The sequence below is a fragment of the Pelmatolapia mariae genome, linkage group LG20 (assembly GCF_036321145.2).
Source record: "Pelmatolapia mariae isolate MD_Pm_ZW linkage group LG20, Pm_UMD_F_2, whole genome shotgun sequence".
Lineage (NCBI taxonomy): Eukaryota > Metazoa > Chordata > Actinopteri > Cichliformes > Cichlidae > Pelmatolapia > Pelmatolapia mariae.
The window spans coordinates 18,794,686-18,816,119 of NC_086244.1; the positions used below are offsets into that span (position 1 = coordinate 18,794,686).

Below are 21,434 nucleotides of genomic sequence, written 5' to 3' on the forward strand. Positions count from 1 at the left end.
GTGGGGGTGCTTGACTGGATTTATGCCTGCCCCCACACAGGCACTGCCTGTTCATACCATTTGTCTTGGTGATTGAAATATCCTCATCTCCAACACTGAGCTATCCTTGCTTTTATCCCTTTCAGAATAGTATGGGCCCCCTGCCACACCTTCTGAATGGCAAATCCAGTATCAATATAGTTTTTGAAAATTAAACTATTTTGCTATTGCATACTATAAAATTAAAAAATAATCCTTCAAATATAGAAAATTAACTTCCAGTCTTTTTTGAAGGGAACACTTAACTACTACTTCACTTATGTGCAAGTGAGAAGCTAATGTGACACAACCCCTATCACTTCTAATTATTCCCATCGTTCTGTTTGTCAACTGTTAAAGAAAAATTTAATCTTCACTTAAAAGGAGTTCATTATTTTCTGCATACAGTGTGCATTAACAGATGCTGGTTGACCTGTCTTTCCTTTGTTGCATGGATGGATGTCATCGTGTGATACCAACCTTGTGTTTCAAGACTTTCACAAAGTTCAGATTTGGCCTCTCCGTTGGGCCTCAGGCCACCTTTAGGGTTGAACTTGTTGGACATGGTGGCTGCAGTGACCACAGCCTTTAGGCTGCGTTTGCGCTTGGGTACGTTCTGCTCTGGATGGAAAAGAACCACGTAGACTTTGGGCATGTAGAGCATACCCAGAGAGACCGATGCACTGAGGCTTATAGAGATGGTTAGGGTTGTAGTCTGGATGTACATCTGTATTATAAAAGAGATAACAGAGACAAAATAATAATTTTTTTGGAAGCACTGTGTCATGGAAAGAAACGCGATAGTCTCAAATTAAACTGCGTACATAAGAAGACCGAGTGTTGCTCAGAGCCTTCCCAGTTCAAGCTACAGAATGAAGTCACTCTCCTTTAGCTAAAAGGAAGTTTAGTGGATGATATTTCTATGTTTCACATCTTATATAGCAAATTGTAACTATGTGATGGAACACAGGAACGTTTATGTAAACTGGTGACTCCTGACTTCTACCGTCATTTCAGGGTTTGTTTATTTTATGATATGCATATAAAAAAAAGCCCCCCTGATGCATAGATGTTTTTACCCTGAGGTTTTAGACAACATCATTGTGTGTTTTCTGAAGCCAGTGACAGCTGCTACTCACAGCTGGGTAGCAGATACATCGCTATAGGCAACAACTGGGGAGTGGAAAGAAACATCCTACAGCATAATAAAAAGGCCTATATCATAAATTTTTCATTTATGATAATCACCCTAGAACTCATACACAGTACATCTCTAATTTGTTACTGTAGAGAATGCGACGAGTCAGGGCAGAGGTTAGTAGGTAGACAACATTTGGCATTGATTCATTTTTATGAAATGCTTTACATTTCTGTTTAAGGTGCAAAACCAGTGAAAAATATGAAAATACAGTGTCCTCAATTTAAATGTTAGTTTCATGAATTTAACAAAGAAACTGTGATCCCACTTCATCTTTTTCCCAATATCATTGTGTGAAAAGCTTAATTGAATAAAGGGGAAGTAGAGAACAGCTTACTTTGCCTCTCTAAAGTTGATGAACACAAGGCAGTAAGTGTACAGTGAAACACAGCTGAGAAACATCCTTCAAAGAGATTTGCCCAAGGTTTTGTTTGACATTACATTTGCAGACATCACAAATGACTGAGCTGTTTGACATGGGAATAGCCAAAAGGGCTCTTGTCAACAGTTATAGATGATGTTTCCCAACATACAGTTGTGACATTCTCCAATCAGCCATAACATTAAAACCTCTGGCCTTATATCCACTAGATCCCTCTCATGCTGCCAAAATAACTGAACAATTGAGGCATAGTCCACAAGACCCCTGAAAATGTCCCGTGGTATCTGGCACTAAGACATTAGTAGCAGTCTTTAAGCTCTGTAAGTTTGTGATGTGGGGCCTGAATGAATCACACTTCTTTTTTTTTATTGTAGGGGTTTTGGTGTTATTCTTTTTTAGTTATTCTTATGTTATTTGTTCTGTACTTGTATTAGATTATATTAATATATTGTGTAAATGTTATTAATATCAATTTAATAATGTAGTAAACCAAGAAAAGAGGTGGCTCAGAGATTTTAGGGTGTTGTTCTGTGGGCTACAGCCACCCCTGTGTAGTGTTCTCTTTGCTTGGCGCATTGCTTAATGTCGCTCTCTTTGTATGGTTTTTTCAGGAAAAGAAAATTACTCTGAAAATCTGGACTGCCCTTGCAATTTATTTCATCTCCATAAACCTCAAACCATATGGTTGCTAAAAAAAATGGTTTTCACACCCTGAAAACCCTTGAGAGACCCAGTTGTCTAGTCATCAGAGTTGTGTCAAAGGGCTTTACACTCATCCAGTTCTTCTGCTCACAACCTTTCTCTTACAGAATTTTAACTAGTCCAATGGCCATCAGTACAACTAGATGTCAGTGTTGTAGCACAAGACAAAAATAACATTGGAAGTTACAAGGTGGTTTGTGTAGCATCAATGAGTGTTTTGTTTGGATTTTATAGGTATTATATTGTAGAGTATTCAGTTAGTTCAAGTGGAAAGGCAATGCCATGTCATGTTGATGTAAAAACAAAATGTAGAGAAGCTCTGTTGAAATTAAGCTGCCTAAAGCCATGTCAGTTTAGAGAAAAAAAGATGTCAGTGGAAGATGGAGGTGATAGAGCTTTGTGCTCCATCATACTGCAAACAGCACACGAGCATTCCCTGGTGATAGAGGGGGAGTGTTGTAATCTCCTGAGAAGATTACACATGGCCTAGGGTGAGTTTGGAACAATATTGCTAGCCCTCTAGAGTACAGAGTGGAGTTACTCTGTGAGGGCAGCCAAGACCCTTGTCCACTTCTATCAGCCTTTATGACATAAATTTTCCCTGACGTGCCGAAATGGTTACCAATCTTCACCATTGGCACAGTGAAAGAACAGGACCAGACATAGAAAGCATTATGAACTTTCATTGAAGTCAGATTGCTCCTTTTGTTTTTATGCATTCCTTGTCCAGAGGTAACCCTACCTATTTGTGACCCATGTGAACACAATCACTGGATCACACTCCCACAAAGTTGCCAAGCCTTGGTAAAGTGTTCAGCCTTTTTGGTTTAGTTATATATTTATTTTTCTAGACTTTTGTGAAATCAACTAAAATGGTTTTTAACAAAAAACTCTCCAGATTAAATACACAGACAATACCCACTGCTACTACTTCAGATAGGCCATCCATCTGCTGTGGTGACTTCTTGTGAATAACGGAGCAGCCTAAAGAAGCTTTTAACTTCTTTAAAAATGCTCTTAATCAGTAGACTTCCAGAATTTTGGCTGAGAAACTGTGTAATTTGAAACATCCCTGGGTTTTCACAACTTTGGACTCAACTGACTTACGTCTGTCTGACTTATTTGTTGGTTATATTTGTTAAACATTTCTTCTGTGTTGATGCAAGACTAGTGGACTTTATTCCACAGACAGCACTTTAAAAATTGCAGCTCTATGGCTTTTTCATCCCAAACCATATTCTAACTTTAATGTTTTAATATGTCTGGTCTAATACTCATTCTTTTATGACAGGGCCATCCAGCGACAGCTTTGAGGGCTCCATTGTCTGCCGGTAGTAGCAGCTACACCAGGACAAAGCTGGATGGCAAGCCTCTTCTCTCATGAATAGGGAAAATACATACTGACACATAATGAAAGGAACAGACTTGTTTCATGGCAGACTTTTTGACGTAAGTTTGAATCTCAGTAGGAAAAGCATAGGTGTAATAAAGATGGCTTAGTTCAGTGTAAAGAGCCAGCATAAGCACTTTCAGTGGAATTATACCACCTAAGTCCAATGCAGTGATCATTAACACATCTAAACTGTGACAAGTTAAGATTTCAGCTGCAAAAAATTGTTATATCTCTTCCTTAGAGATAACTGTGCTGTTACTAAGGCACTTTATGTGGCTCTCTCCTTGTATTCATTTAAAAATAATGAAATTAAGAGCAGCATTATTCAACAAATCTTCCTATTACATAATATAAAAAATTGTAGGGTGAAGCTACAGCTGATAATGTATTTATGCAAAGTGACAATCAGTTATAAATTTATATATAATGGGTGTAATTAGAATAATATTCGCTGAATAAATAAAACACAGTTCATCTGTTGATCACTGTTAAAGTGAATGGCTGGCGAATACAACAATGTATGTGAAGGGCCTTTTTCATCAGTTGTCATAGTTTGTGATGCTTTTTTTGTTTTGTTTTTTTACTGTTAGACTGTCCAAAGATTTAGCTTGCGGTGTAAATCAATATGACCTTCAGTCTTAGAACATGCCTTTGATTTGTATATGTTCCAGTTCAATTAAATGAAAACCCCGTAATACAGAGAATAATTTCTGCTATCATTTCATCCACCTGCTTTTCACTGTTGGACATACAGATGAAGGCCAGAAATGATTTTCACCTGGGCTGCCTCATCAGCGGCTGTGTTTACGTTCATGAATTACCATAGCAAATGGCAGCAAGCATGCTCACAAAAAAACTGCTATCCATTGTAAGACAACCATATATTTCTTTTTTTCAAACTAAGGAGCTTTCTTTTTCCAAAAAACTCCAGATGTTACCATCAGAATATTGGTAGCCAGTGTTCATGCAAATTTATCCCCACCTATCACTTTTATGATATTAACAATCCAAAGGCTGCTATTATTGCTATAGTACTCCCATATTGAGGCTTCTGTTGCAATTGGTGGTTTGACTTTTCCACTCTCTGCTTTTTAGATGTACATCTGCGCTGTGCAACCTCAAAATTAGCACTTGTAAGAGCTAATTTGCGATTCACTTTCAACTGACAAGCAACATCAACAGCCACAGTAATTTTATGCTACTTCTCAAACATGTGTTATCTATTTCTGTGTGCATGAATGTGCAGTGATTGATTCAGCTTCACTGGGTGCAAATACTGAGTAGTCAAACACACATAGAAAGACAATTAAAGAAAACATATCCAAGCAAACTTGAGGTGAATGAATTATTCTCACAAGCCCACTTTAAAAGCCTTGTAATCCCACAGTGGAGCACAAAGCCCATCAGCTCATGATGAATAGCTCCACATATACAGACACAAGGAGCTGATGCTTTACAACAAACAGTTTGAGTGGCCATTTTCTTCATAATAAATAGCACAGGAAATATAAAAGAACTACAAATGGAAAACTGACACGTGAACATGCACAAGTGAATTCACTAGACTATTGTAGTCTTAAATAGAGAACTGCTGTTGAAAGCATACAGACTGCATTGGCTCATACCATTCTAAACCAGTTACACAACTGGGACAAATTCAATTTGTGACCTTACACTTCTAACAAATTTTAAATTTACCTTTTCCGCCGATTGTGAGGTCCCGAAGAAGATAGGGATAAAGGCAAGCCACACAATGCAGGTGGTGTACATTGTGAAGCCGATAGGCTTGGCCTCGTTGAATGTCTCTGGAACCCCTCTAGTCTTGATGGCGTAAACTGTGCAGGTGACCATCAGAAGCATGCTATAACCCAGCAGACAGATGAGAGACAGGTCTGATATATCACATTTCAAAACGCCACGGGCCATGTCGGGATTTGCTGTGCGCTGGTCTTCATAGTCTATGATGGCTTGTGATGGGTCAACACCAAACCAGATGCACACTCCAAGGAGCTGCACTGATATCAGACTAAATGTGATAACTAACTGCGAGGCTGGGGAGATAAATCGAGGGGCACTGACCGACATCTTGCCCTGCTCAAAAATCCTGTAGATCCTATTTGTCTTGGTAAGCAGTGCTGCATAGCTTATACTCATACCCAGACCAAGGAAAATCCTTCGCAGTGAGCATACGACCACATCGGGAGCAGAGATCATAAGGAATGTTGTAGCATAGCACAGAAAGATACCTGTCAGCAACACATAGCTAAGTTCTCGACCAGATGCCTTAACAATTGGTGTATCATTGTAACGCACAAAGGTTACAACCACTAACAGAGTGGCCATAATCCCCAAGACTGCAATGAGGACTGGTATCACGGCCCATGGTGAGCTCCACTCTAGCTTGACAATGGGAATGGGAACGCAGCCAGTGTGGTTGTCATTGGGACGCAAATCAAAGCGGCACATCTTGCAGGTGTAATTGTCTGCCTGATACTGATAACCATCACAATTCTCGCAGTGCCAACAACAAGGAATTCCCTTCACTGTCTTCTTGCGCTGCCCGGGACGACAGGGTTGACTGCATATAGAGGAAGGGACTTCTTGTGTTTCACCAGGCCACTGCATGTCATTAGTCTAGATGGAAATGTAAAAGAAAAAAAGAGCTTTAGTAACTCTGTCTACACAAAACATTTTTTCACATTTTTGTGTGTTTTTTTTTTTTTATCTATTTCCTATCTATATACTTGGATTTTTAAATGTGGTAGACGCAGAATATGCATGAGTATTGTGTATTTTATTGACATAACTTACTATATCTTCCTATATTTTAATCATATAATTGTAAATATTTTCAGTTATTCATTATAGTACAATTGAAAATACCTTGAAATGGTTATTATAGAAAGAATATTGACAATATTTATTAATAAAATAATTAAGATATTAAGACACTTACTACATGATATATGAGTTACATTGAGACTATTATTTATAGTTATTAGCATGGTTTCATTGCATTTAAGTTAAGTTTTATTAACTTAAATGGGTGTGGAAATGGACAGGAAGGTTTAATTCAAACACCCAAATAGTTAAATGATTGTTCTGACATTTCAAAAATTATGGTATTTCTTATTCTTCTTAGACCTCTCAGCTACTGATGTTGGTGAGCTGGTGTTGTGTGTACTGCCATAACTCAGCTTCTTGATGTTTAATAATCCAAAATCCTATCTACAGTATGCATGTAAACAAAATAAGAACACACAGAGGGAGACTTATGAATCATTCATAGCAAAACATGATGGATACATGTTTTTCCTCAGAGGGTTTGGCATTTAAAATATAGTAGTTTTGATACTTAAATATTCAGACACTGCAGATTCTGTGCACTATGTATACATTAAAAAGGAAATTGGTATTATTGTGTAAAGAATGACAGCAAATGTCAAAATAAGGTTGATGCAAATAGTTGAGTAAAAATGTTGTTTACTCCATTACACACCTACTGCTATCGCCATGATTTTGAGTGTAAATGTGGTCATGCTGCATAATGCTCTCTTTTGACCCAAAGCATCTCTGTTTCTATAAATTCTTGAGATTTGAGTCATCATTGTGTTGAATGAAAGCAAGATGTATTTAGCATAGTTTTGGATATTAGGGATAAGTTATGAGGAAGTGCATAAATTCAGCTTTACTACATATGGGTTTTCTGTTGCTGTAAATGTCACATGTAATGACCACAAGTTTAGAGACTGGTTTAGCATTGTTGGGGTGGGTTTAATCCAAATGACACTATAAATTTTACAGTTAGTTTAGTTTTTAGTTATTTATGTTAAGGCCCCAGTCACATAGGCCTAGAGACCAGTCAGCAAGCTACAGAAACTTTCCATCAGTAGGTATTCGCTGTTGATGGGAAGTGATTGCTGGCTATTGCCAGATGAAATTTTTCACATAGAGGACACCAAAAAACCTTCTTGTGATTGCTTCTGGAAGTCGCCTATAGTTTGCATGGAAGAGATTCACTAACTACTGAAGAGACCCAGATCACTGAATAGTAGTGAAAATTAAAAAGTATGATGCAATCAAAAAAGGGAGACTTTGAAAAAGAAACCCAGTGCCGTTTTCCTTTCCTTCAAAATAAAATTCACAACTTTTACTCTGAAGGTGCCGAAAGCAACACATTTCAAAAGGTGCAACTTTTACTTTGAAAGCTAATGGGTTCTGGTTTGAATTAAAGCACCAGTATACCATCCATTTTGTGGTCGCTTCATGTGAAACTGCTATATGGTGACACATTTAAGGTGCAGGTATCCACTGCAGTATTCTTCTGAAAGATAGATGTTGCCATTCAGGCAATACCGCCACATCAGCGCTGATACGGGGAAACCAGAAGCAAAGATTTGGAAAAACAGAGTGGGGATATTTTTTTAAAGCTTTCCACAAAGACACATGATTTCAAACTGTTGCAGCATCTTCCAGTGTATAACCTCTATAATCTTTGAGGTTCTGTGCTAATATATTATTAAAATGGCGGTAAAATAAAAAAAGACGTGATTGCACACTTGTGTTTTCAACCCAGCTGCTGCTGGGTTGAACGCACCAGGTTACAAAAATAGAGAAATGAACGATTGTTCAAAGCTAAAAATTATGTCACATCTGTTGGTGTGCACTGCCATTGTGGTGTCGCTTGGACCAGCAGTGTGACTTGGTATACGGTTAGCATAAAAGTGTCTTACACACCACAGTTTCAGTACAGTTTAGCAAGTAGTTGGTGGGTGTTTGTGGACATCTTCCATGAACACTACAGGTGACCAAGGCAATTTTCTATCAACCAAACCAATCATATGGAGGTTTTTAGCATATCACATATAACTTTGAAGTCAACTGCCAGCAAGCACTTGCAAACAGTCAGTGTTCACAATGTGGAATTTGTTTTCAGTTTCTCAGTCTGTCCGGTAGTTGAAACAAGTGATTATAGTTTCAAAGCCATGTGTTTTTTAACTTCAACTTTAAAAGTTGAACTTTAATGTTAACTCATACTTTGTAGAACTTTTAAAAGTTCAATTATTAATGAAAATTTGAAATATTGCTTCTTTGAATCAGTTAAAATTCAGTTAGTTATCAGTTAACTGGGACATGACCACACAAAATCTTATCAGAAGAAAGCATACGATATTTCAGACATACCTAACAGTTTAAAAATACATACGTCTAGGTGGAGTTGATCTGTCCAGTGACCAATGATTTTGTATTCTGTGGTGTTTTTTGTTATCTGGTATTGGTAGATTTCATAACGACCAGGAGCATCTCCATTCTCATTGAAGACCACAGGGGTGCCAGCAATTCCTAAAGAAGATAAAGGCAAAAAAAAGCAGTGTAGTTATTTTGTTTTAAAGAGGATACTGTTAAAGCTGAAATCCAGTGTTGAACATTGCCATAAAAATTCAAGGTTTGATTTTCATGCCCTGAAATTAAATGAGGCTGCAAGGGGAACTTCAACTTTGTGCTGCTATAGTGTTAATGACAGCAGCAAAATAGATGTTGACAGGCATGTTCTCCAGGTCCTCTGAGAAGGGCCAGGGCTGCTGTCTGTTCATGTTCCCATATCATTTCACACTCTTTCATTCTGCTTATTGCCCCATTGAGTGTTATCCACTAGGTCCCCACTCAGAGTGCTAACGAATGACAGCACTGATTTTGATTACCACTTTGAGGTCTCTCCCGTGTCCCTGCTTTTCTTTCCGAGCCAACCTACAATCCCCTCTTGAGCTTCAACTTGTTATAAAATTGTGTTTTAAGGAGTTGAAGATTTACAGAATTAGTGATGAGAGCCCACCACCTCACTTGTGAATGAACCAATAATGGTATCTCAGTCTGGCTGTTTGGTATATCATATTTGTTTTTTCTCATTTAATGAAATCTGACACTAGTCAGAAATTTTTTAACATATAACATAAAAATCATCCAGACGCTTGACAGTGTTTTCCAGCACTAGTGGGAGTTTATCATGTTCCAAAAGTATTGACTGTACTGTCCTCTGTGATAACCAAAAAGGGAATTGTTTATTTGAGTGTTTTGTTCTTTTTTAATAGGTCACACTATTGATTGTTGATTGTTGTTTGAACCTGTAAGCCAGATTTGGAAACCTGTGAGTCAAGCCTTTAGACCAGATGTATTCTCTCCACCAGTGCAGATTTGTGTTTGTCAGAGGTCTCATCAAAATCCATAGAATGTAATTGCATTAGTGTCATCCTGGTGTATCATCCAGAGAGCATGTCTGAGACAACAGCAGGCAGTAATTGCAATTATGAAGATTTTCTTGCTCACCTCAGCAATAGAAGAAATTTGAGTGGGATGTGTATTTCCTCTAATTTGATTGCCTTAATCAATTAGTTTCACATCTTGGGAGATCTACATTTTGAGGAAACTGAACTGGAGTCTAAGAGTTTCTTACTAACATGGAAATCAAATGGATAATACATTAATGCATGGGCATGATTAACAAGTACTCACATTGCATTACTTCATTTCAAAAGAGGTCAGTTGAAACGTGGGCTGTATCCAAATATTTGACCATTCCAATATTCTTTTGTTGTGTCACTATGACGTTTGCATTTTTGGCATTTAAATGCTTGGCGTCGTTGATGCCATCTTAATGAACTTTATTTCTTGCTTCATCTTTTTTTAAATCCCATTACAAAAAATCTAAGGACAGTACTGCTATCCAGTTGCATGGCTTTCTGTACTGCAAGAACTGACGCTACAGTTCCCAGACCACCTTTCCATGGTTATTATCGAATCAATTTGCCAGATTTAGGGCCCCAAGGTGTTGCTGATCATCTTTTCAATATTTACTCTTCAGCTTTTATTGTCTTTTATGACACTGGGCTCAAGAATAATGTAGTCTTTCAAATAGTATCAGACCATCACAGTTTGGTGTTTTGCTTAAGATCTGTCGTTATGGTATATACACACTGCAAGCTTAAATTTGTTATATTTGAACATTTTTAAGAATACGATCCAGATCAACACTACATATGATTTGCTCCACATCTACAGTATGTTTTGTGAAATTTGTCATGGTAGTGTTGGTGTATTCTGGCTAATAAACAAACAGAAAAATGAGCAGTCTAAGCATACATCAGTGAAGTTTAAAATTCCCCCCATACCACGCATGAACGTCAGTCCTGGATTCAGAGTAATATATTACTGTTTGTGATATTTTCTGGAATATATAAAGATATAGAATTTCCCAAGTTTTCGTATTTTAACTTGATATGTCGCTCTGAAGATATGAGACATGCTTTATCTGACAGTGGTAAAAAAATCCTCCCAAAAACTCATGGACTTCTGCGTAATCCTATTTGCACCGACTAAACCTCCTAACAAATAGCATTTTGGTAAGGAATATCGACAGAGAGTCACTTCTCTTAATCTTTTGCTTTTAACATTCTGTTGTTCCTGGTTGCAATACCTGTAACCAGAAGGTAGCTGTTTGGCCCTAGTGTATATGAAGATTTGACCTTTTCACCTTTGTGTTATTTATTTCTTTCTTTGATTTTGTTACTCCACTGTTGACTTCCATACCCTTGATACCATTGTCTCTGTTTAACACCGACATGTAAATAATACCCTCCACTGATTGTTGTGCCCTCCCATCCTCTTATGTGTCAGTTTAAATGCAATGCCTATTCACTGGTTTTGGGTTTTCTTCCGAGACCCACTCTCTGAGCTGTTAATAGACACACCACCACAGGAAATCCGAAGAAACAGAACTTAGAGTAATTATTTCGACAATTTAAAACATACCGTATAAATAGCTATGTTGAAATTCCAGACCAAAAGACAAATGTCTAATTATGACATATTTAATATTAATTACTAACTATCAGATTTATGGGCTGCAAGGTTTACTTTATAAAGCTAAATGGAAAATAGTATTAAACAAAATTAAATTTGGACTTTTTCTTAAATCTAACCAATATCAATTTATTTCACTAATCAGGCATCAAAAAGTATCAATTTCATGTGCAATATTTGTAATGTTTCAGGTATCCTTTAGTCAGCATGTATGTCTATAGAAAATTCTCATAATACACAGGGATCATATGGATGCTGACATTGTTCAGACCTTTTAGTCTCCGATTCTGTGAACTGAAAGACTCTTAAAAGCAAAGCGAGCTAGGCAGGATTCCGGTAATGTGAAGCATTGATTTTCTAGCCATTGCTGTTGAAAATGCGATGGCTTCAGTGCTGACAAACCTTCCAGTAACATAAAACCATGAATAAAATAATGCATAAAGATTTGAAGAACACTAATTTTGTACTGCACATCTATACATATAGCATTGCTGATTAAAGTTTTATGGTGCTATGAGGATTGATCTTTTAGAACTAACCAAAGATGACTCCTGGATACAAATCTAAACAATGTCTTTACCTATTCCATTTGTTTAATTTTGCACAAATATGGATTGACCTCCTTGCACAGTAATAAGCACACTCACAAACACTTTTGACATAGACGAATTTCCTGAGTTCTGCAGTGTTTCCTTTCAGTGTCCATAACAGATGAAAACTGAAAGCTGCAAACACAAGTGTCAAGTTAAACTTTACTATCCTTGAAAAGAACGATTGAGTTCATGTTTGCTTAAGTCAAACAGACACAAAATTTAGGCCCTGACTAATCGCTGGACAGTTGGATGCCTGTCTGGTATATCACATAATTTTGTCATCAGTTTTACAGATGGAGCAGATTGTTGGTCTTTTATAACTGCTGTTTGCTACTGTATTTACAGTAGGAGGCTAAGGGGGTGTTTTATGTTTAAAATCCTTACTTTGTACTTGGTTGAGTCAAGAAAAGGTTGTTAAAATCAAATAATGCTTGTCTGTAGGAAATGAAAAAAAACAAAAAACCAAGGACTTACATTTTTAATTCCTTTCTTTGGGGAATTTGGAGGCCAGGTTAACACCTTGAACTCTTTTTCATTTATCTGAAACAATTCCTGAACAATTTTGCAGTATGGCAAATTCCATTACAAACAGGCAACTGCCATCAGAGAACACCTATGTAGTTATTAGGTAAAAATCACATAATGCATGGAAGGGAATCTGGCAAATCAGGAGACAGGTACAGCGAAAGGTCATACACTTGAAATTAAGCCACAAATAATGCAAGGCTGGAATACTGTACCATTTAGAGCACAGAAACAATTGAGCAGCTACGACAAAAATACACTTGCCGGCCACTTTCTTAAGTGCACCCACCCAACTGCTTGTCAATGCAAATATCTAATAACCCAATTGCATAGCAGCAGCTCATTGCATTTAGACATGCTCAAAATGAACTGCTGAAGTTAAAACTCATCATAAGAATTGGAAAGAAAGATTATTTTGACTGGAGCATGGACTCACAGCCTGGGTATTTCAGGAAATGCTCATCTACTGTGATCTTTCTGCACAAATTCTACAATAAAGATTATGGTCTGAAAATCATCTAGTAAAGGTAATTGTTCTGCTGTCACCAGATGTGAACAGAATGAGAAGAAGAGAATGCCTTTAAACTTAGATTCTTCTTTACTTTGATTTGCATTATCAGTTTACAGTGGTATATTGTTTTTAGTTTACTATACATGGCATCCTTTATCTATTTTCCATTATCTGGGAGTTCTCTGTGCGAAATACCTCACTGATTTCTGCTTTGAACTGATAGGATAGGAAGACAAAATGAACTTAAATAACTACTTGTTACAATCAATATAGGTGGAAGAGCATCTCTGAGCACACAACACATCAAAGCTTGAAGGATTAAAGCCGCAGAAGACCACACTAGATGTTACTTATGTCAGCTGTGAACAGGAAACAGAGTTCAGCAACAGGAGATTGGAAAATTGTTGTCTTGACTGATGAGTTTCAGTTTTTGCTGCAACATTTGAATGGTAGGGTGTAAACAATGTGAAAGCATGGATCCATCATACTTTGTATCAACAGTATGTTTTGGTGGTTCTGGTAGAATGTTGTGTGTTATATGTTCTTAACACATTTTAGTACTAAAATAGTAGTAGTAAAGATTAAAGAAAGCCCTGAGTATTGTTTCTGACAATGTTTATGACCACAGTGTACCTATCTTCTGACTGGCTTTTCCAGCAAGATAATGTGCATGTCACAAAGCTCAAATCATCTTAAACAGGTTTCTTGAACATGACAGTGAAGTCTCTAGTTACCAAATCGCCTTTGGGGTGAGGTGGAATGGTAAATTCATGTCATAAATATGAAAAATATTGTGTCAAAATAGAACAAAATTTCACACTATTTTGACTCTATGTCATGAACAATTAAAGCAGTTCTGAAGGTAAAAGAAGTCCAATCTGGTGCTAACACAGTCTACATAATAAAGTGTGTGGAGAGTGTATTCTCTAGTAAGTGATTTTGCTGATGTGACACAGGTGCTCCTGACAATTGGTGAGAAAATAAATAAGGGGTTGAGGTAAAAATGATTTGGTATATGTGGTCGGCAACAATATTTATATAATCCACGTGCCTCATGCCACATGCCAGGACCCAGAGTTTACCAGAAGGAGATTATCCAGAACATCACACTGCCACAGTCAGCTTACCTTTTTTGCAGTGCATCCTACAGCTATCTCTTTCCCAAGGTTTTCATTAAAATTTTATGGTGTGCAATAGTCCCAGCCTTTCCATCCTTTATCATTTATTGAATCTTGGGTGCCCATGACCCTGTAGCCAGTTGGACTTATTTTTAAAGGTAGTTACCAAACTTGGTACTTCCAAGATAAGGAAAACCCAAGAATATCTTTATCTAGCTTTTAGAATCAGGTCCTTGTCAGTGCTGTTCAGATATTTATGCTTGCTCATTTTTTCTTCTTCCAACACATTAACTTAAAAAATGAGTATTTATTCCCCACCCCTTGAGAGGAATTATTTATAGGACACGGCAGTGTTGTTTACTTCATTTGTAAGTGATTGAAATGTGTAACTGAACTGTGTAATTCCTACAGCCACTAGAGGTCTATGTGAATTGGATGTAAGCATTTTATGTTTGAAAACATCCCGCTTATAAACACTAAGAGTAGGATTCATCGAAGCTACTGGCCAAGCTCCAGACAGATACGTTAGCAACTGACGTCTGGATTCCAAAGAAGTGGAGCAGATGTCTTTTGCTTCATCGACAACTTTCTTAATTGTGTAATTTACTGTATATTATTCTTGTCACATACTTAGCTGTAGAATGATTATCCCTGACCGAAAGATCCCACTCTATAATTGTCATAGAAATAAATGTGTCCATTACTATATAATTATCTGTGAGGGTGGAGCAGGTTTGAGACTGTGTCAGACCACTCATGTTGCATTCTGCTTGATTGCATGGCCCTCTTCTCTTGTCATATAATTAACTCAAGCTGTTATAACTACTTACACTGACCTAAGGTAGACCTCAAATTTTCATATGTTGTTTATTCAATCTTTGCAAACTAGAAGATTATCTTCATGCCCATGCTGTGTATGTATGTACCTTTTTTTATACGGTGAGGTCAGTTCTACTTCACAGTGTCATTGTACAGGCTTTTGTGAAATTATGCAAATAACAGTGGCAGTTTTAATCACATGCTGAAACCAGATGAAATCCATTTCTTTGTCTTGGGTCAGCTAGTGGTAAACAGTATTTCTCTAAGTTGAAGTATTACAGTTTTATAAAGAGACAGAGAGAAGCTGAACTTCTGAGTTTGAGAAAAAGCTACTTTATTAGCTGCTGTTTCCCTGGCTATAACTGATTCAGCAACCCTTCACTTGTTAAATGAATATGTTTACCACTACACTATGGAGGCAGTAGGTTGAGAAGTAAGAATAACTTGATGAAATATGTATTGACATTTGCTTACTAAAGTCTGAAAAATTCCAGTTTTTGTGACCTTTATAGAGTTTTATAAGCACAACATGATTTTCCTCAAATCATACACCGTCACAGTTCAGGGATAGTCATGAAACTAATAACAGCAAAAACAAATGATGAAACAAATATTCCAGTCTCTAATAACCCAATAAAACAAATAAACAAATGAAAACCATTACACTTCAAATGCTATAATATATATTAATTTATGCATTGTTTTTTTTTTCTTATGGCGACTTATATAATGGTAGGGTAATAGCCATGCGACCTGTGTTACTTATACATTAAATGTAATCAACTCATATCTCTTTCTGTCTCAGAGACAACTGCATCCTGTTTTTGCCAGTGACACTTTACATTGGACAACTACTGAAAAACTACCGATGCCCATTTCTGTTGTGCCTGATGTTAACATGCTTCCCACTCTCATTTACATATAATTTTAACTCAGCAGCAAGTGTACTTTAAGCAGCAGATCTCCTGTGTGGGCAATTCAATGCTTACATGATAAGGCAGGAAATCTCACAAAGCGCAGTTCCTGCACATCATCAACCATGATAAAACATGCTGTTCTGCTGGTGATTGTCAATCCTCCTACAGATCTCAGCCTCAGTACTTGCTGGAAATAATTTACTTTCAGACGCCTGATAATTTGAGACCACTGCATAGGATATGACTAAAGGCTCTGCATGAATATGCTTGTGAACCCAAAAATGCACCAAAAAGTTGTGTGCATCTCACATCTATAAGGTATTCTGGTCCTGTTTTGATGGTTGACTGATATATTGACACATCCCTATGATAAATATTGTTTATAAAGAAAGACATTTCATTTCATGTGATACTTCAGCTGAAAATACTTCCCAGACTTTCTTGTCCATCTTGTTTTCACACAGCAAAATGGGTTAGGGTTATGTGCTTTATCAGAAGTAGGAATACATACCTGTAAAGTTGACACTGCGGATATATTTGAGAAGCAGTGTGCCGTTGATAGTGTCCATCTTGGAGCAAAGGCCAACTTTTCCAGGACAGAGGTCTTTGTGCATATTATGTAGAGCGTGAGCCATTGCGTACACTGCATCTATAACAAACTGGACCTTCCCCTCCTGTTCATAGGATGAATCTTTTCCGATCCGCTCATGGTCTGAAAGAAAACATTAATAAGATAAAAAAATAAGAATTTGTTAAATCCACACCTAAAACCAACTCCATAAATGTATTTTTTTTTTTAAAACCCAAGTTGATTATGCTCACTGCTTATTTTAATTTATATGTTTCACTTAGGTTTCCATGCTGTGTTTTACTGGCTGAGTTGCTGCAATCTTGAAAGACAGTCATGACTAGAATCTTTGATATGAAAAACCATCATATTTAGAACAAAAGAGCTGCTTGGCAATCAGTGGAAAAAATAAAATAAGAATGATTGCTAATGTTTAAATCAAGCAAATGATAACCTTTCAAAGAAGCCGGAATGCTCAATTGTGAGAAAGTCTTTTTTTCCACTAGATTGAATTTGAAAGAGATTGGCACTGAATTGTGCGTGTTAACCCTTAATTGTATAACATTTCTTATAAACATCAATCACAGAATCTCTTTCCACAGAATCCAAAATGCTCTCTTGTGAAGCCTTTCTCTTTACGGCCTGTTGATCACTGATTAGACCAACTTTGCATCATGCAAAGATGTTAACTGAAATGAGTTTTATCTTTTAAACTAAGGAAAAGTTTATGTTGCTTGATAAGGCAAGGTATGTTGCAGTTGTTTATCCATATGTTTTCTTAGTGTTTATCCCCACAACATTATATGTTACCTATTGTACATTAATCATGTGTTCAGAGTGGTTGAGTGGCACGGAAGGAAAGAAAGAGATGGTAAGAGAGTCCTAATCATTCTTTAGTTTTAATGCAATTAGTTATGACAGGTGTATATCAATCATAACTAAGGTTGTTGTCTTCTCTCTAAGTAAGATTTCAGTTAGCAGCTTAATCCTTTTTATCATCCAGTGTACTACAAAGTAGGTTAAGCATTAAAAAATGGCAGTTAGACACTGTTGCTGTTTTAAGTGAAGTGTAAAACAATCAGAATGTAAAGGAGTTAAATTGCAAGGTTGAGAGTTTCAACCTTTAAAGGTATCGTGAGAGAAAAAAGTGAGTTTACAGCACATTAGCTTGTTTATCATTAAAGTTTTATGCAAATTTCATGGAAGAAGCCTGTTGATAACTATTATATTGCCTTGTGGTATGTGTCCTTGTTATGTGGTAACAGGGGAGCCAAATGTCTTTCATTCACCTGCAAATCTAAAACTAACCCTCTAAACTTCTGTCCAAGCTGTTATTTAATTTTTAAGATGTGAAAATTGTGCGAGAATTAGGGAAATGGGAAGAAGACAAACAGTCACAGGTCTCACATTTTGTTCCAATAGATTTTAGTGTTGCTCTGAAGAAGAGAGTTGATAGACATACCTCGTGTGCACTAATTTGACCAGCCGTTTATTTAAAACACATTTGAACACATCTTTTCTCTTTGTGATGGTTGGTAATTTTCTGCTGCCTACGATTGAAGGAGGATTACTGTCTGAATTTTAACAACCTGAAATTAATTGTGTGCAGTGTAATTGTCCCCACCTGCACAGAATGTGACAAATATCTTTTAGGAGATGCTCAGCATTTAAAAGAACCTGAATTAGAGGGTATTGCAAAACAATCTCAGAAAATATGACAGGAAAGAAAGTGACTGTTGAAAGTACGTATAACATGTGACACTTTATTCTTCTTTGTGGTGACAGCTTGTTCAAATCACACTGAAACCTGACAACCTTCAGTAGAGGTTCATTTTCATTAGCTCAGTAGATGGTTTGTGTCACCCCGTCTCTTTATGTTTTGAAAGGTTAATGCATTTTTACAACAATTAAATCTTCTGGTTTTGAATTCTGCTCAGCATGAGAAGAAAATGTTTTTCAATCTCTTCTCGAAAAAGACTTCAAAGTATAATTCCCAGTAATGGCTAATGACAACAACACATAATGTGGAAAATTAGCAAAAAAGTAATAATCAATTAGAGTTGCAAATGTGTGTGCTGCGCATTTGCAAGCTGTTTCACAATCACAGAAGAGTTGTTTTTGCTCTGACATTTGATAATAATTACATCAAAAATCTAATTTGAATTATCCGCTCGCAATCATTAAGGGAGAGGACTTTGTATACTTTGTGACATTTCTTTCAATTGTGGTTAAAGCACATCCAAGGAGGAGTGTCAAAAAAGTCACAGTTTTCTTATTTCAAGCTATTAATCATTATTATGCCTTATATTTTAAGAACCACCACCAAGTAATCTAAAGATTATGATTATGGATCCAAGTAGTCATATTGTAGGAACACTGTAGTAATTGTTTCTAATACTAAGTGTTTGTGCAAAAAAAAATATGTTTTTAAATTCCCAGACTCTAAAAGTTGTACCCATAGGTAATGCTGTAATAAGTAAGTTCCAAAACCTTTCTAACTTGTAATCAACAGTTTTTATGATTTGCTCCACTGTCTCCTAACTGGAGTACTTGCTAAAATATTTTCTCTTTGAAGGAGGTAAATGTTAATAGTTCAGTCTTGGTGGACCCTGACCATTGCTACTTGCAGCTATGTTTTACATGTTGATTCTGTACTTTCATACTTTGTTCATACATTTCTAGAGGAGATTTGCAAAGAATGAAAAAGGGATTAGAAAATGTATCTCTTCAAATGTGTGGGCATGGTATGTGTGCCTTATGTGATTTATGCAGTTTGAGTGGTGTTTTTCTGTGTGCACTCAGTGCAAAAATATACACATAGTAATGTGTACTATGACAGTGATAATTAACCTCCTGTAGAGGACTGACTGTAATATTCCTATAATATGATACACAGTTTTTTGTGATTTTTTGGGGGGAAATCACATTAAAAATAGAGATTAATGGAGAATGTAGAGTTTTAAACAAAACAAAGACTTCTAAGTATTTTTTTACTGAAGTGAGAGGTAAAGCCATATGCTTAGTTTGTGGAGAGCAGATGGTTGTGTTTAAGGATTTGATTCAACATTATGAGACTGAACACACAGAGAAAAACAAGAACTTTATTGATGCAGAGCAGGAACGGACATCTAAACCTTTTCCAGCAAAGCTGCAGAAGCAACAAGGACAACAAGTTTTACACATCCAGGGATGGAGTGCTCAAGACCAAGTATGTGATTTCCAACAAAATTACACAAAATACTGAGCTATTGTTAATGGGGAGCTGATCAGAGAATGTTTTGCGAACTGTGAAAAGTGTGCTGAGGGAAAAAAAACAAGCATTTAAGAATGTGCCCCTCCAGGTGAAAAATAGCTAGATGTAAAGACACTGAAGGGAATCTGGAACTTCAGCTGAAAAACTAAGTGGACAGTTTAAACTTTTCCTTCCTGGCTCTGTGATAATGTGTGCAGTAAAAGAAAATTGTGCATGCAAGTTTAAGAAAGTAGCTGCATGCTTGGATAAGCTAAGGCTGAAAATGGTAGGTGTTACTACAAATGGTTTTTAAAGCAGAAATGACTAAAATGAGAAGTTAAATTGATATTTTTGTACTGTATTATACACCAGGTTTTCTGTTAGTGCTAAAATTTAATCATGTGATTGATGTAACTAAAATAGCTAACTTCGTCAGTGTAATAGCACTGTGTCACAGAGTTTGTTGCATGTAATTATGAAACAGCTTGCATGGAGACATAGGCTACCATACAGCTGTCAGGTGATAAAATGCTAAAAACAAACAAACCCAAAAACAAATATATGCAACCTGAGAGCAGGAATTCAAGAGCTTTGTGAGAAGAAAGCCATTGACATTTCTCAGCTCTCAGATTGAAGGTAAATCTTTGATTTGTTAATGATGTGACTGCACTAATGAAGCAGTTAAATACCAAACTGATAGGCAAGGGCTGCACATCAAATGTACAGCTTAGGCAAGGTTTTCATGAGAAAGTTGCCGTTTCTGTCAAGCCTGTTGGGTAGCAACATTCTTACTTGCATATCAACAGTGAAAGAAGCCATACCATTGGCTGATCACCACGGCTGGTACTGTTTTACGTTAGGAGCCCTTCTTGATGAGATTTCAAGGGGATTTGAAGACTTCAAAACAGCTGAGAGTGAAATGCACATGATTTCCTCTCCCTTCACTTGCAGTGTGGATAATGCATCCAGTAATGTTCTGCAAGACCTCATCGACCTGTAGTCAGAGTCACTGCTGGCAGAGCATTTTGAGCCAGGATCGCTGTTGGACTTTCATTCTTCTTTCATAGAGGAAAACTTTCCTTATGTAAGGACAGATGCACAGAATATGTTTTTTTGTTTTCTGTTTGGAAATAAACAAACATTCTGAGGAATGAAACAAATATAAATGCAGATACAGAGTCTCTCACAGTGACAATCACCTGTCCGCTGTCCTTCACTGAACCTGAGTTTAATGCACTTAGATTAGAGCCAAAAACAGACTCTCACTGAACAGGGAAAAAAAGAACTGAAGTAATTAACCTACAAACAAAACAGCAACAGCACTTTGTATAAAGTTAGGTCTTGCAATGATTTTTGTAAATGTTGATTAAATAATGATAAAGCGTTGGTGTTTTTACTATGCCTATTTCACATTTTCATTGCCTTACCAATAGTTTATAAAGAGATAAAGTTAACATTGAGCAAACTTGAGGTCAGTTTATTGGTGCTGCCCTCCAAAACAGTCACAGTTTCTCATGTGGCAACTTTGGAAAATCAATTGCCCATTCCTGATTTAAATGGTTAATATAATGTATATTATATAATGTCTGTTGGGGAAATTG

The 21,434-nt window shown here is 36.8% G+C and overlaps 1 protein-coding gene across 3 annotated transcripts in view; it reads right to left on the reverse strand.

Annotated features, from left to right (window-relative positions):
• Nucleotides 1–21,434, reverse strand: part of LOC134618727 (metabotropic glutamate receptor 4-like) — a 188,561-nt gene that overhangs the window by 4,113 nt on the left and 163,014 nt on the right. For all 3 annotated transcript variants that reach the window (XM_063464272.1, XM_063464271.1, XM_063464273.1), the window contains 4 exons: nt 16,545–16,745; nt 8,900–9,036; nt 5,392–6,327; nt 499–745 (listed from right to left, as the gene is read on the reverse strand). In XM_063464272.1, coding sequence (XP_063320342.1) covers nt 499–745; nt 5,392–6,327; nt 8,900–9,036; nt 16,545–16,745 — 1,521 coding nt within the window. The remainder of the gene's footprint in view (nt 1–498; nt 746–5,391; nt 6,328–8,899; nt 9,037–16,544; nt 16,746–21,434) is intronic.